The sequence below is a fragment of the Camelus bactrianus genome, chromosome 10 (assembly GCF_048773025.1).
Source record: "Camelus bactrianus isolate YW-2024 breed Bactrian camel chromosome 10, ASM4877302v1, whole genome shotgun sequence".
NCBI lineage: Eukaryota > Metazoa > Chordata > Mammalia > Artiodactyla > Camelidae > Camelus > Camelus bactrianus.
This window is the reverse complement of record NC_133548.1, coordinates 69,907,411-69,922,706: the sequence shown is the minus strand read 5'-3', so window position 1 is coordinate 69,922,706 and position 15,296 is coordinate 69,907,411. Positions and strand designations below refer to the sequence as shown.

At 34.4% G+C, this 15,296-nt stretch overlaps 1 protein-coding gene across 5 annotated transcripts in view; it reads right to left on the bottom strand.

Moving 5' to 3' along the window:
* Positions 1–15,296, bottom strand: part of DYNC2H1 (dynein cytoplasmic 2 heavy chain 1) — a 264,075-nt gene that overhangs the window by 120,945 nt on the left and 127,834 nt on the right. For 4 of the 5 annotated variants that reach the window (XM_045515383.2, XM_045515381.2, XM_010953183.3 and 1 more), the window contains 7 exons: positions 14,773–14,892; positions 14,078–14,212; positions 12,247–12,390; positions 8,281–8,370; positions 4,900–4,965; positions 3,071–3,121; positions 2,209–2,286 (listed from right to left, as the gene is read on the bottom strand). In XM_045515383.2, coding sequence (XP_045371339.2) covers positions 2,209–2,286; positions 3,071–3,121; positions 4,900–4,965; positions 8,281–8,370; positions 12,247–12,390; positions 14,078–14,212; positions 14,773–14,892 — 684 coding nt within the window. The remainder of the gene's footprint in view (positions 1–2,208; positions 2,287–3,070; positions 3,122–4,899; positions 4,966–8,280; positions 8,371–12,246; positions 12,391–14,077; positions 14,213–14,772; positions 14,893–15,296) is intronic. The other variant, XM_045515382.2, reaches the window with a different exon arrangement.

Below are 15,296 nucleotides of genomic sequence, written 5' to 3'. Positions count from 1 at the left end.
TGCAGCTGCTTCCCAATGGGGCACATGTTTAATGAGATGATCCACTTTCAAATTCTGCATAGTACTTTGGACATAGTCAGTCATCCACACCTGCTGGCTACTCTTAACATTTTAATTACGTGCTACTGGACCGTAGTCCTAGCTGTGAAGAAAAGCAGGACGAAGGAAAGGAAGAATGGAAAAGATTTCAAGAGAAGTATATTCACCTTTCAATCCCAACAAAAACAACACGTTAGCCTGAGTAAGGAAAACAGAACTGTTGGGAGTTGGGCTTCTGAGCTGCTTTTTCTTCCCTATGCCCCATCCTCACCACCCAACTCACACTGTGGGTTAAAAAAAAAAAAAAAAAAAGTGAGAAGGAAAAAGAAGGGATGGGGGAAGTGAGAGTAAGAGAGAAAGAAAACACTTTATTTGAAAAACCTACATATTAAAGGCATGGACTTTGGGATCAGAATGCTTGAATTAAAATCAGAGCTCCAAAACTTCCCAGCTATTTAATCATGGGTAATTACTTAATTACTTAACCTGTCTACACCTCAGTTTCCTCTTCTCAAAAACAGGCCTAGTTATGACCTCCTCAATAGATTATTTTGATAATAAGATAAGATTGCACCTGAAGTCTTTAACATGACGCCTGGCACACAACAGGTCCTCAAAAACATGAAATTAAAAATAAAATTTAGGCTCATGTTTAGCAACTCACTAAACTGATTCTCATTTCTCATCTGTAAAAAGAGTTAAAAATCTCTCTCTCTTAAAGTTGGTGTGATAAATGATAACATTAATTTGAAAATGTTTTGTAAACTAAAATGGTAACAAAACACTAATGTATGTTATAAATCTTCTCTGAATAGGGAAGTTGCCCATCCAAAATGCTCTGTGTTTCTTTACTTAACAGGAAATGAGTATGTGGGAAAAAGCATCATTACAACTTTTAGGTTAACCCGGGAAGACTGTTTTCCCAAGTGTAAGCTCTTAGGGGATCAACTGTTCAAGCCATTTTAGCTGGATCCTGTTATTAATTTTGCCACTAGGATTTCATGAGATAATTCAGAAGACTTGCCCAATAATCCAGAAATCCCTTCAAATTCTATTTTTCGTAATTACTGATTTTCTGCATTTCATTATAATTGCTTGAAAAATGTTTCCTGGAAAGCAGGAATCAAAGCTTTTATATATCTGTACTCACCATCCTCAACCAGCATATATTATAAATACTTAGTAAGTATTTAACACTATGGAATATCTAAACACAAAATTTACCTTATCCTTGTGTCATTACTTTGTCTACCTGTAATCTTAATTCAATCAACAACAACAAAAAAGAGCATTTAATAAGAATTGACTATGCATCTGGCACACAGCAGGCACATACCTAATAAACAAAGGAATGAAGGAGTCAGGTTTCATGCTAAACATTAGGGACGTACAGTTAATAAAGCAAGAGTACTAGTGTCAGTGGATTACAACCTAGCAGAACAAGCAGACATAACAGACCACTTTGGATGAGTTATGACAGTTGCTGTGATACAGACGGACTTAAGATACATGCTACAGAAAAGATCAAAATCTAGAAAAAAAATCAGAGGAGGTAATGCTTTGGCTAAGCCCTGAAAAATAAACAGACATTTGAGAGGTAAAACCAGTCAAAGGCCATTTCAGGTTGAGGGGATAACGGGACAAGGATGGACAGGAGACACTGAGAGGTCGGACTGGAAGTAGAAATCTCCAGTTGAGTGATGAGAGCCCAAACCAAGAGACTGACTGCAGGGACGGAGGAGAGCTGAGTGAGAGAGAGATTTAAAAGGTGAACAGAAGTGAGAGAAACAGTTTGAATTTGAAATTTTTTCCAACTTTTTTCAAGATAAGAATCATAATGCATCTTATTACTGATCCTCAATTATTCTACAAATAAGGCCTCCAAAGACCACATTAGAAGACTTATCTTTATATTCCCTGTGGGTATATGGCACAGAATCTCGCCAGTGTAGAGACTCAATACGGATACACTGAATGAAACATTAATTAATAAATTATTCTTTAAAGGACTGATCAGAGTAATTCTTTGATATTCTTTTACCCAGAAATTTCACGTCATATTCACAGAAATATCAACACTGAGTATGAATAAGTAGCACAAAAAATATAAATGGAAATAATTCAAATAAAAAAGAATTAAACATCTCTCCCAGTAAAAACAAGGAATACCTTTAATGTTGCCACCGCCCAGCTCCTTTCCTGATCTATCCAAGATGGAAGTTGATCCCGTATTCTTTGTTGAGAGTCCTTTAATAAGAGCAATTATTTTCCTTGGTGTATTTGGTAAAATTCAGACTTTCAAAGAATTAAAAATTGACTAGCTAATTTTATGAACACTAGTTCGGGAAAGAAAAAAGCTCATTCTATGTATTTTTAATTTTTTTATGTATTTTGCAACTCAGCATGGTAAAATGCTACATAAGGTATAGATAACCATTTAGACAAATGTTACATTCACTTTCATTGGGCTTACTCTTTTGTGAAACTTTAGAAAAACTCAAAGGTAGTAAGAAACTGACAAAAATTGTATTATTTTTAATAATATCTTGCATTTCAAATACAATATAGGTTTTTCAATACAGTTTGGATAGGCTGCTCTGAAGAATATTATCCATTACATGTTCAAATAGAAAATTAGAGAAAAAGCTAAATTTGAGTGAAGTTATCAAAAGTTAAATGAAGTAATTTTTAACTCCATTTATATGAGAACATTTTCTTAGTTATAATTCAAGATTTGATTTTCTTAGAATGACAAAAGTGTTCTCAGGACAAAATATATATAGTGAGAAAACAAACCATATGAATTTCTTATATTCAGTAAATATTCTCAAAAGAATGTATGTCCTCAAAGACCAAAAAAAAAATACATTTAGGTCCATTTCACACTAGCACATAGAGGCAAGGACATACACCTCTAATTAAAATATAATCAACAGTAGTTTAAAACTCCTCTGAGGCAAGTTATATTTCATGAAACCAAAGCCAGAATTATTTTCCCTAAGAGTGAAATAATTTTATTATTTTAACTTACAGCTTTCCGCAGCATGTCTCCGACAACCACACCTGTGAACGTATCCCATTCCTGTTGAATAAAAATATGAGAAACACACAAAAAATAACTCTATTAACATTTAACAAATTTTTTAAAATTTTCCTATAAGATGGTTTATAATCCAACTTTCTAAAAACATGGGAAAAAATAAAACTTCTTGCACGTCTTCCCACTCCTAGCACATTAACATTATAAGGATGAGTTCATGCATCATTCCAACATAAAACATTAATATGAAATCTACTAGAAACAATTTTAAGACAAAAATATAACCACAGTATATATATGTGAGTTTCAATATCTCAGAACTAAAATGTCTTATTTAATTAGCATTTGTCACTCCCTTTAATTTGTCCTCTATTCTATGCTATTCCTAACTAAAAGATAAGCAATAAGGTGTAGCAAAAGTTTTTAAACTGTGTATATTGGGAAAAAAGTACTTCCATTAACTTATTTTTTCCAACAGTTTGGGAGAAGACTATCATCATTCTTTTTTTTTTTTAATTAATCCAGGGAATCAAGATTGATCAAGTGCTATGGAATCTACAGCTCTCAGAAAATCTAAGTCTTCACTCTGCGTCACCCAGTCAGGTAATAATGGGCACTACCATTTTATTTGTTAAACACTGGCCAGAAAATAAACCAAAAAACATTAAAATTTGAGAGCAATGTGGAGAAATCAGCAAAGCAACATCATTCCTCGTCTCCACCCGTTCGGACCAGTCACTCTTCCTACTGAAGTTTACACAGTCACAAAGAAAGAAGATACGAATTATTTTACTACTTTAAGTGAGTCAAAGAAAAATGTTCCCCTTTCCCAACAATAACTTACTTACACTCCAGGAGGAAAATCTAGGGAACATTAAGTCTCACACTGCAGAACATACTGATCACGGTGAAAACATTATACAAAAGGAGGGGAAAACATCAAAGTAAATAGTATAATTAAAAAGAGTGAAGTTCATAAAGTTACGGGCATCAATACATATTATCCAGAGCACGTGGCGTTAGAGGGAAACAAAGAATATAGGCACATGGAACGGTCTGCATTCTTTTAACTATTCAAATAAGAAAAACCCAGAACATAGTTAACATCTAACCAAAAAGAGTCAAAAGTTACGAGGTCAAAGTTCCACTGTCCATATAGCATTCCCTGACACCCTGGCTACTGGACTCCCACTTCAATAAGAATGGCATAAACATGACAAAAGTCACTTACAAATAATTTTTTTTTAATATTAGAAGCAAATCAGAGATGGTTTACTTAGCTCTATCTTGAAGGAGGTCCTTTTCAAGCTTGAGAGAGGTTATATGGCAGACCAGAAATGAAGTTAAATTATGCATTAAAAGATTAACATAAACCTGCAGGCTCAAAGGCAGTTTCTGAGAACGGCCCACCCTCCTGCTTCACCTGCTGACTCTGAGCAAGTCAGTGGAGGCAGTAAATGATGTAGTGCTAGACTCATACTGTTTCACTTTTTATATTTATCAGTCCCACTGCTTAGAACAGGAAAATAAGAAGGCTGACTCATCTGGTGCCTGGGAAAAGTAGACCTGTGTTCAGAAAAATCGAGGCAGCATGGTAAATATCTTAGATTTCTATCTCTGCCTTACCATTGCTTCAGAATATTGGGTTTACCCAGAGAGAGCAGAACTGGAAATCAGCACCTTACACTAAATATCTGAGTAAAAGATTATCGGTTGACACATAATTTACAGCCTTAAGTAACATCTAGTCTCACCATCAGTCTGTGCATTACCAAATTTCTATGCAACTCTTCGCATTTTCCTCCTTTACTTTCACTTACGTTTTCTTGAAAAAGTTCAGGATGCATGCCTCGAACAAAATGCAAAGCAAACATCAACTGATCAGCCTAAAAAGAATAACAGATATTATCTTGATTTTTCTAAATGTTTGTTTTAGGAAAAGCATAGCCCTTAAATTTTGGCTCACAAAATCTGTATTCTGTCATCAAATAATCTTATATCAATGTAAGAAATGACTCTTCAGATGGCGTCTACATAGGACACACTTCTAAGTTGGGGTGGGAGGACACAGAAAATTTCCAGAGAAAGTTAAGGATTAATCAGTGTGTACATCTCATTAAAAAAAACTTATTTAACTAGCTTACATCTAATTGTGAGGTTTAAATTAGTTATTACTAACCAGCTCAACATCTTGCATTAGTAATCTTAAATTTGTCTGAACATTCTATATGCCCCTCAATCAAGAAATTTCACTTCTAGAAATTTATGCAAAGTGCATAATAAAGGTGCAGCGACTGTGGAAAAAGAGTATGGAGGTGTCTCAAAAAACTAAAAACGTAACTACCATATGTGCACCCAGCAATTCCATTCCTGGATACATATCCGAAAAAAATAAAAACACTAATTTGGAAAGATACACGCACCCCAACGTTCATAGCAGCATTACTTAACAACTGCCAAGATATGGAATCAACCTAACTATAACAAACTAGTGATTATAACAAAAAAAGGCAGACTCACAGATACAGAGAACAAAACAGTATCTACCACTAGGGAGAGGGAAGGGGGGAGGGCCACTACAGGGGCAGAGGATTAAGATACAAACTGTTAAGTATAAAATAAGCTAAAGGCTATACTGTACAACATGGGGACCATAGCAAGTATTTTATGACTATAAATGGAATACAACCTTTAAAAACTGTGAACCGCTATCTGGTACACCTGTAACTTTACATAATAAAGAAAAAGAAACCTGAAAAAAATTTAAACTGGAAAAAAAGGAATTTTATTTCTAGAAATTCATGCAAAGGGATCATAAATGTACTCCAAGATAAGAAATAAGTATATTCATTGCAAGATATTTTATAATGGACAGAAAACTGAAATAACTTGAATATTCACAAGTCTATCATAAATGATAGTCCAAGTGTACAGCATAGCTCATATTGTTTATTTAAACAAACAGATTTACATAAACATATGGATATACATCTGTAAAGGAAATTAGAAACAGGTATCAAAAATTTTATCAGTGATTTATTTTTAAGGTTCAGGTTATTTTTGTTTCCTTATATTTTCTTGGATATACTTTGCAAATTTTCTAAAATAAGCTTATATCATTTCTGTAAAAAAAAAAATTGTTTACCACCATCTTCCCTACTAAAGTTTTAATTTAAACTTTAGTTTCTCCCACATTATAAATAATACTTTATTTATATCTAATATTATACATATATGATTATAAATGTACAGATAGATATAAGGATATTAAATACAATATATACAAAAGATGTACAACAAAAAAAGACTCCTGTAAATACTACCAGCAAGTGATCTTTCCTGCAAGAAAAATCACCCCTCTGTTGGCAAGATCCAGTGTCTTGACTAATACAATACAAAAGAAAAATTTATTTTATTAAAGTACATATTGGGTATGCGTGTATGTGTGTGTCTGTATACACACACACACACACACAGAGCAAGTAACCAATAACTACCTATCAACTAAATGAATAAATAAAAACAAACATGCACTCACAATTATAACACAGTCAATGAATGAAAACAAAGCATAAAAGCTGGAAGCAGAGGGCCATCACTCAAGTACGGAGAAAAATAGCTACAGCCAACTACAGTGTGTATGAAACAGCTCCCATGTGATTTAAAATATATAAAAAGCAAGGCATGTCATCTGGAGAGATCTGTGATGTTCTTCAGCATTAGATGGTTAGAATTCAGCTTTGGGACTGAACAGTAACCAGCTGGATAAACTACTAAGACGTTTATTTCACAGACTAATGGATATTTAAAATGAGCACAATAGCACCCTTCATCTAAGGTAAAGAAATAATGAACAGGATAAACAAGACAATAAATATCAAAAATGTATTATGTTTTTTTGTGGTTTTAAAGCTTTTTACTAGTTTTAAACATAACAATGAAGTAAATAGCAATTAGACATCTACCAATTTTCCTTCCAAACAAAGCAAAAAAAACGATAGTGTAAAAAGGAAAATAACTACCTATACGTGTACAGCTGTAACTGTAAGTAATGAAATTACTGCTACATCATCCTCGCATCTAGGATCGAAACTATTTAGCAACAAAATGGGATGTGAGATTATTTGCTTATAACTCCTCATTCTACACACGTTAAAACCGAAGGCCGAATCCGTGATTTTCACAATGACAGTTACTAGAAGCCCTTTAAAAGGAAAATATGTATCCATAGTTTCCATTCAAGGAGGAGTTCTGCAGAAATGCTCAATTACAATTCTTCAGACTTCCAATATTCCTTGTCAAAGTGCTGAGATGTACTTTGAAGCATTTATTCTGTCAAAGACCCTCAACAAAATCCCACTAATAGTAAAAATTACTATCTCATTCTGAAGAATATATTAAGTATATCTTTTTCACGATTTTCTAAGAAGCCTATATAATTGGACCATAGTAACTCTATTTCTCACTTAGTTAACTGCCTTTCCAGAGCACTTCATTAATATACTTCAAGCTATACCCAAGAATTGATATTAAAAAAAAAAAATCCTAAGCAAAAACCCTGTGTTTTCCACAATATTCAAAAAACTTCTAAAATGTGTTTCATTGTTTATTCCTTTGGGGTCCTATAAATATGAAGATTTCCATGACAAATTTCTCTCGTAACTCAGGATCAGACATTAGTTTACTTCCTAATGTGAGGGATAGAAAATTATTTTGTTCCCTAACCCAGGGGACATTTGGCATTGTCAAGAGGTATTTTCGACTGTCACCACAGGGGAAAGGGAGCGCTTGTGGCACCAGCTGCTGGAGGCCAGAGGTGATATAAGATATACTAAAGTGCACACAGCAGCCCTTAATAACAAATAACTACGTGGCCCAAAATGGCAGTGATGCTGAGATTAAGAAACAGTGGCTAGAAAGTGACCTACGTATTCCATAGTCATTCTCTCTGTCAGCTGCTGAGATGCTCAGAGCTCAGTCAGCGGGCCCAGTGTCTGCTCTCCTTTCTCGTCACCTTTCTCCTTACTACCTCCCAAGTGCTGGAAGGCATTCTGGTTAGTAGTGAATATTATTCTGGGAAAATATCAGAAATGCCAATTTTAATACCTTCTTACAAGGCAGAGTTATATAATTTAACCTAATATTGCATTAAATCAAGGTTCAGGTAGTATTTTACATGTGAAAAACACAATGTTTCTTACCTTAAATAGACAACAGCATATGTATTCATATACCAGATGTTTCAACGAGCTTATGAGAGACTGGATCCTCTGTTCTGTATTTTCAAAATCCTGCAAATTACAATTTGAAAATTGAAAAACCATTAGGAAATTCATGAACATTTAGAAAGTATCCCACAGTTTGATCATGCTTATAAATTGTTCCTCCAGACTTAAAACTGATTCTAGAACAATTACCTTCGCCAGTCAAACTCAAGGAGCTAAATAAATGCATTAAACCTTTACATTAATATAATCAAAATGATGTATTTTTAATGTATAGAGTTAAAGGTTTCAATAAATGAAAATTACAGTCAATTTCTAATACTACAATATGAGTTGAATTTGACCATACCACTTTGATTCCTAATGGCATTAAAAATACTATATCAATCTGAATTACTTGTATTATAACTGCCAACCCAGCCTCCAAACAGTATTACCAGAACCACACTATAAAGAATTTTCTCATCCTCGGCATAAGAATCTCAGCAATCTTAAACCGTGCCCTCCAGGTTGAATTTGAAATCTGTGGCATCAAAACTTACAGTTTTAGTTTTGTACTTGTTTTTGTACTTCTATTGTACATGATTGCCCGTGATTTGAAAAATTATCATTAATGGCTATTTCCTCTGATTAATGGAAACTGGCCTGGGTTAGAAAACGTGGAGGGGGATGCTGTCAAGACTGGCCTTTTCCTTGGTATGACATGAGTCTTACATCTTACTTCATTCAGGGTGCACTTGGAAAATACATGCCTCTCAAAGTTCAATTCCATTATAACATTTAGACTAAATTTGCTTGCTCCCTTGTGATAACTGAACGAGGGGGAAAAAACGATTAAAATAATCTTAACAGTTTAATGATGTGCACCCAGGATGAATGAGCAGTGTGAAACTAGCTGAAAACATTGTGACCAGGCACTCAGATGCATCAAACTTAGGTTCCTGGCCTTGTTAGTAGCGTGCTCTAACCAAGAGCTCACCATTCATAGTTCATACCACAAACACTCCTCTTAATTTTACTATTTATGAGCAAAGGCCACATGTGAAATTCAAACTTGGATCCACTAAAAGACACTCTAATGTGGCACAAAATATAGTACTTATGAGATTCAGTAGATTTTCAAAACACTGGAAAACAAGTTTTTCACTCTACATATTTAAGATTATATTAGTTTTTAAAATAAATTCAAACATCCACACAAACGCACATGCATACACACATGTATACATACAAAGGTCAGTGTTATTCAAAGCCGTATTATCACAGAACTATTGTCACTGAGGAAAGACGGGGCTATAAGCTTTTCTAAACAGTACGAAACAACCAGTTTTTTTAATTAAGTTTAGTTAGAACTTCTAACTTATTTATTAGTTCTTATATTACAGTTTATGGGGTCATTGAATTTTAACATAAATATTTTTTGACTAATAGATGAAAATGAATTTTTAAATAATCTTATCACTGTAGATTTTCTAAGTAATTTACATGAAATTTTTAATGCAAAAAAAAGTTAAGTATAACTCTTCAGTTTTAACTGCTGATGTAGTGAATTAGAAATATCATCAATTATGTATCATGACCCAATCTCCCAGAATTTACACCATTACTGTCTTTGTAAAAACGCGTCCACCAGCACAATATTATAAGTGGTTTGATTAAATTTAAAGTATATAAAAATTCAGAATGTTTTAAAAACAAAGGACTAAAAACACAATTATTCATTCTTCAGCCTTTCCCCAACTCTTAAAACCTAATCTTTGTCCAAAGGACATTACAAACATACACAGCAGAAAGGTTATTTTGTTGCCCAAGACTGCCATGACAAGTTTTTCCTAACAAAAGCCACCCCCAAGGCATGAGCTCTTAGGTGCCATTTCATTTCAAATCTGAATGTAAGAACAACTTCAAATAAATTACGTTAGTGGCAAAGACATCAGTGAAATTTAATATTTATAATCAAATAAAGATTTTCTGAAATAACTTATTCATGAAAATATTAAGTAGTCCATGTTAATGAAGACAGGGATTTTTATTCTATGCTGTATCATCGAAGCACACAGAAAAATGACTGACACGTAGCAAGTCTGCAATAAATATTAACTGAATGAATAATCATCTCTTTTCAGAAAGGTATATTTAAGTAAGCCTATTTGGATATGAAATTTTGCTCCCTAATTTAAGAGAATAAGTTATTCTCATCCAAAAAATAATTATAAAAAAATCTGTATTAGTATTATACCAAACACAAACTATGAACAATTTGATGAATGTGGTTTCATAAAAATATTTTTGAAATAAATTAGAAGGCAGATAATAAACTCAAAGCATTTACAACATATGACAAAAGTTTAATGTCCTTGATAGATAAGAATCTCATAACTGTTTTTAAAATACTAATACTACAGGATGTAAAGTAATAATTCACCAAAGAAAAAAACAAATAATCCTGTATTTTTCTTTCAAGTGGTATTTATCTGACAATGACCAAAGACTTTCAAATAGATTGAAATATTTTTCAATTCCTAACAGGACAATTATTAAAACATTTCTAATACCCATTGTTGGCTCAGCTGCAGATGGGAAAAGGCCTCTCACTACATCAGTTTAATACAACAATAGCATATCTTTCCAAAGGATCATTAGACAGCATTTGTCTAAAGGCTTGCAAAGGGGTATTTTGCCCCAGCTATCCAAGTCGAGGAATTTAACCAAGAAAATAACTGGTGAAGGAAAACACTGGGGGAAAAGACCTACAGATGTCCGTCGCTGTTTGAAGCATGACCCCGGATTCTTTGGCACTCTACCCCTCAAAAGGCAAAGGCTTTCCCTTTCTTCTTGAATCCGGGTAGGCTTGTGACTGCTTCAGCCAATAGAAAACAGCAGAACCAACCCAAGGCTGGGTTATAAAAGGCCATTCAGCCTCTGCCTTGTTCCCTGGAACAGACATGCTCGGTGTCCCAGCGTGCAATGTGAAAAATCCAACCAGTCTGCTGTGAGGAGGCCAAGCTTCGTGGAGAGGTGCCGAGTCAGCAGTCCTAGCCATCAAGCCCCGCCACCCCAAGCACCAGCCACTCAAGTGAAGCCTCCCCGAGCCCACTCCCACTCTCAAGTCCTCCCAACCAAGGCCCCAGGTATTGTGAATCAGAGGTACGCCCTCCATTCCTGCAGTGCCCTGACCAAATTCCTCACGGAATCCATGAGCACAAGAATCCACGAGTATAAGAAAAACATTGCTTAAAAAAAAAAAAAGAAAAGAAAAACATTCCTTTAATCTTCCAACTGTGGGGGTAATAAGATATTCAGCAGAGAAAACCAGAACACCCCACAGGAGGTAGTTAAATAAAGTAGGTTACAGCCTTGTAAGTTCTCAAAAAATATTGTGCAGCTTTATATTCATTGACATGAAAATTGTCTATATTTTTAAAATACAGTATGATACATTTTAGTTAAAACTATTTGTACCCTTTAACACATCATTCCCTCCATCAGAGTAAGCTTGATAAAGCAGTGCAGTCCTGTGTCCTCATTTTCTTGAATACCTGGCACACAGTACAGCCTCCAACAACAAAGACAGACAATGAAATTTTCAATAATGCTTTCCCCCGGTAATGTGATTATATGGATAATTTCTTATCTTTATATCTTCCTGAATCATCTGGGGTTTTTTTTTAATGATCATCTCAGAACACAATCATTTATTAATTTACACTCAAAACATAAATCATTTCGACTAAGAAGGCTGTCACATTGGTACAGTTTGTTAAAAACATAAAATGCAGCTAAGGAGCTGGTTTATTTTAAATACAGTTTTATTAAAGTGTTATATGTGGTCCTTTGCAACATAATTCTAAGCACGGTTTCTCAGGAAATTATTATTAAATTAGCACCTAGTAAAGTGATCTGTCTTACTCCGTCTCAGCAATGGGGTCACCAAGAGCATACCTGTTTGTTTTGCAGAGCTCGCTGGAAAAGTCGGAGAAATGCGGCCAAACTAAAACGGTACATGTTATTAATTTTGGACAAGTCAGAGATAATGAAGTACATCTTGCTGGCACTCTCAGCCAGAGGGAGATAGGCATCCCGCTCCTGCGGACCAATGGTTGAGGGGGAAACACCTTAGTACTGACGCGTTACTGCCACCTACAGACCACCATGCGCATATCTAGCCACAAATTTACAATTTTTACATACACACAAGTGAAGATGAACCACAGAATTTGACAACCTAAAGAAACAGCATAATCTAGCATTTCTATTTTTACGTGTTTCTATTTTTATTTTTATCTTAAGACATTACATTTTTATTTTGTATTTTTATGGAACAGAGCAATGTATTTAAAATATTTCTTTACCCCTCAGATTACAGGGCTAGGAGCAGTTCATGGGTTGGTATTTAATGAAGACCAAGGAAAAGAGGTAAGCACTTGTATTAGGGTTAAGATGGAATGGTAAATAATTGTGCTCAGAGAACAAATGATGCAATTTTACATTTCAGAACAGAGCCAGTTAAGGTCACGTAAGAAGGCTACCTCTGCAGTGGAGAAAAGTCAGAACCATGAATCTAGTGTGGGGGACTAGTGCCAGCAAGAAACACTGATGGAAGCAGAGGCAGGTGTCTGCCTTAAGATAATAAAGCACCTAGTATTGTTCAGCACAGAATGAGCCAGATACCACAGGGGCTTGCATTCTGACTGCAGGCTGATCAAGGATCATCAAAGGATGATCAAGATGAGAGGATTACAGGATGAAATGGCCTCGAGGCTCTGAATGGAACTCTAAGGTGCTCCATGTCATCCTGATCAAAGCGCCAGGATTATAAATACGACACTAGTAAAGTTATGTGTGTGACTCAGCAACGCCTGCTCATAAAGAGAAGGCACAGGGAGCTCAAAATCCTTTAGGTGTAGAATGACAGTCATGACACCTGCCAAGCTGAGCCCTGGGGGGAGGACTAGACTGGAAACAGGCTTAGAGTTTGCTCTTATTCTGCTTTCAACAGATCTCTCTCCCAAGTGAAGAAAGTAATGCTATGCAAGTGTCGAATTTGAGCAATGGCCAAAAAGCACTGAAAATAAAATCTGGAAAAGTCACTGAGGGCAATGGGAAAGAATTAAAGGGCGTCAGTAAGGCCTCAGGGCAGGCTGGAGACTCAGACTTCAGAGTAACATTAATCTGTTTTATTGTTTGATTTTCTTCAGCAAACCTGTCACTGCATGTAGGAGAAAAATGATCTATTGTACTGAGAGAGGGTTGAAATTTTGCTATAGGGACTATCAAAAGAATAAAGTAAAATGGATCTCAACCATTTGTAAGAAAAAGAGTTTAGATAATTACATTCATGAGGTCCAGGAGGAGGAGGGAAGAAAAATGCTTTTGATGGAAAAACATAGCTTTAAACTCTTTTAATTGATATATGTGACTTGCTTAAACTTAAGAAAAGTTCCAGGAATGGCAAAGATGCTCTATAATAGTCATTTTCAATACACTCGTTTCCAATTTCAGTACGAATTTACAGCTCTAGAACTTTGGGTAACATGCCAGAAATCAGTCATACTCAGCAGGGGACGATGAACAACAGTCCTTACCTTCGGTGTCCCCAATATCTTATGTCCCTCTCTGTACTAAGAATCAGACCCAAGACTCTGGTGCTTTTGAATAGCTTTCTTTTTTTCCAATCATCATTTCTATGAAGACCTGATACTATGTTTTTTCAATCATATTAACATGAAAGTTTAAGAAAATAATGTAAGATCACAAAGAAGAAAATATTTACTTGATCAAGAGAAATTTGTAGTTTGTAAGATTCTTTAAGTGACTCTTGAATAAGTGCGCTGCTAGCTTTTGTCTGATTCAAAGATTCAATCAAATCCTTATTTTCCAGAATATTGCCTTGTGATGTGGCAAGTGTCTGCAGAAAAATTAACAAAATAATATGAATATTGCTATACATATTATAATAGTCAATTAAAGGAAGCTCATATTAACTATCATTATTTTGATGATGTTTATGGGAACATACGTTCTTTTAAAAGAATTTTAGTATCTTATAGCCTTCTTATATCACAAGATATATAAATCATATGACACTATATCAAAGTATTGTATATATATTAATTTTATCAGTCTAATAAAAGTAAAAACTAGTTAAAGTTACAGATTAAATCATAATTTCATGCTACCTTCAAATGTGTCCTGAAATTCTGAGCATATACCAGAGAATTAAATATTAATGAAATAATATAGTATAAAGACAATTAGTTTAAAAATGCTTGTCTCAAGCGTTACTCCTAAAGATCTTGTATTCCAAAATATCTATTTTTGTTAGAATTTTGACTTTAAGATAGATATGTAAATGCATATGACACAAACAAAAACATGCTGAAGGCAGTATTTTTAAAAAATACTTAATTGTGTTTATTATAGAAAATAAGGTAGTAAGAAAAAGTATCCTGAGTAAGTAAATTTTACCTCTAAAAGAGATTCCTCAAGCTTGGCTAACTGTATTTTCTTATCTTCTTCCTGTTGTAATAGTTTTGTTTTCTGTTCCTCTAAATCAGGTTTCTCATGCTGAAGAGTTAAAGCCAAAAGCTTAAAAAAAAAAAAAAAAAAAAGCAAGGTTATTCTAACAATAAGGTTCAAACAAAACAAACCAGAACAAAAACTTCCCACAAATAGGCTTTGCATTTGACCAAATATGACAAGTATTATAATACTATGATGTACCTTATTTCATTCTTTCTAGTTAAACATATGAGACACCATCACGATTATTTTTGACAGAACAGGCAAAATGAATAGTTAAGTATTCACATAAAGAAATAAAGAGACACTACAGAAAAGTAATGAACCATTCTATTCATTTGTTTCAAAAATATATACAGTCCAATGAATGCTTTCAAGTAAATATCCACAGAACTACTCCTTAAATCAAGAAATAGTATACTGCCAGCCGGCACCTTCAATGTCTTTGTGTGGCCCTTCCTGTTCACACC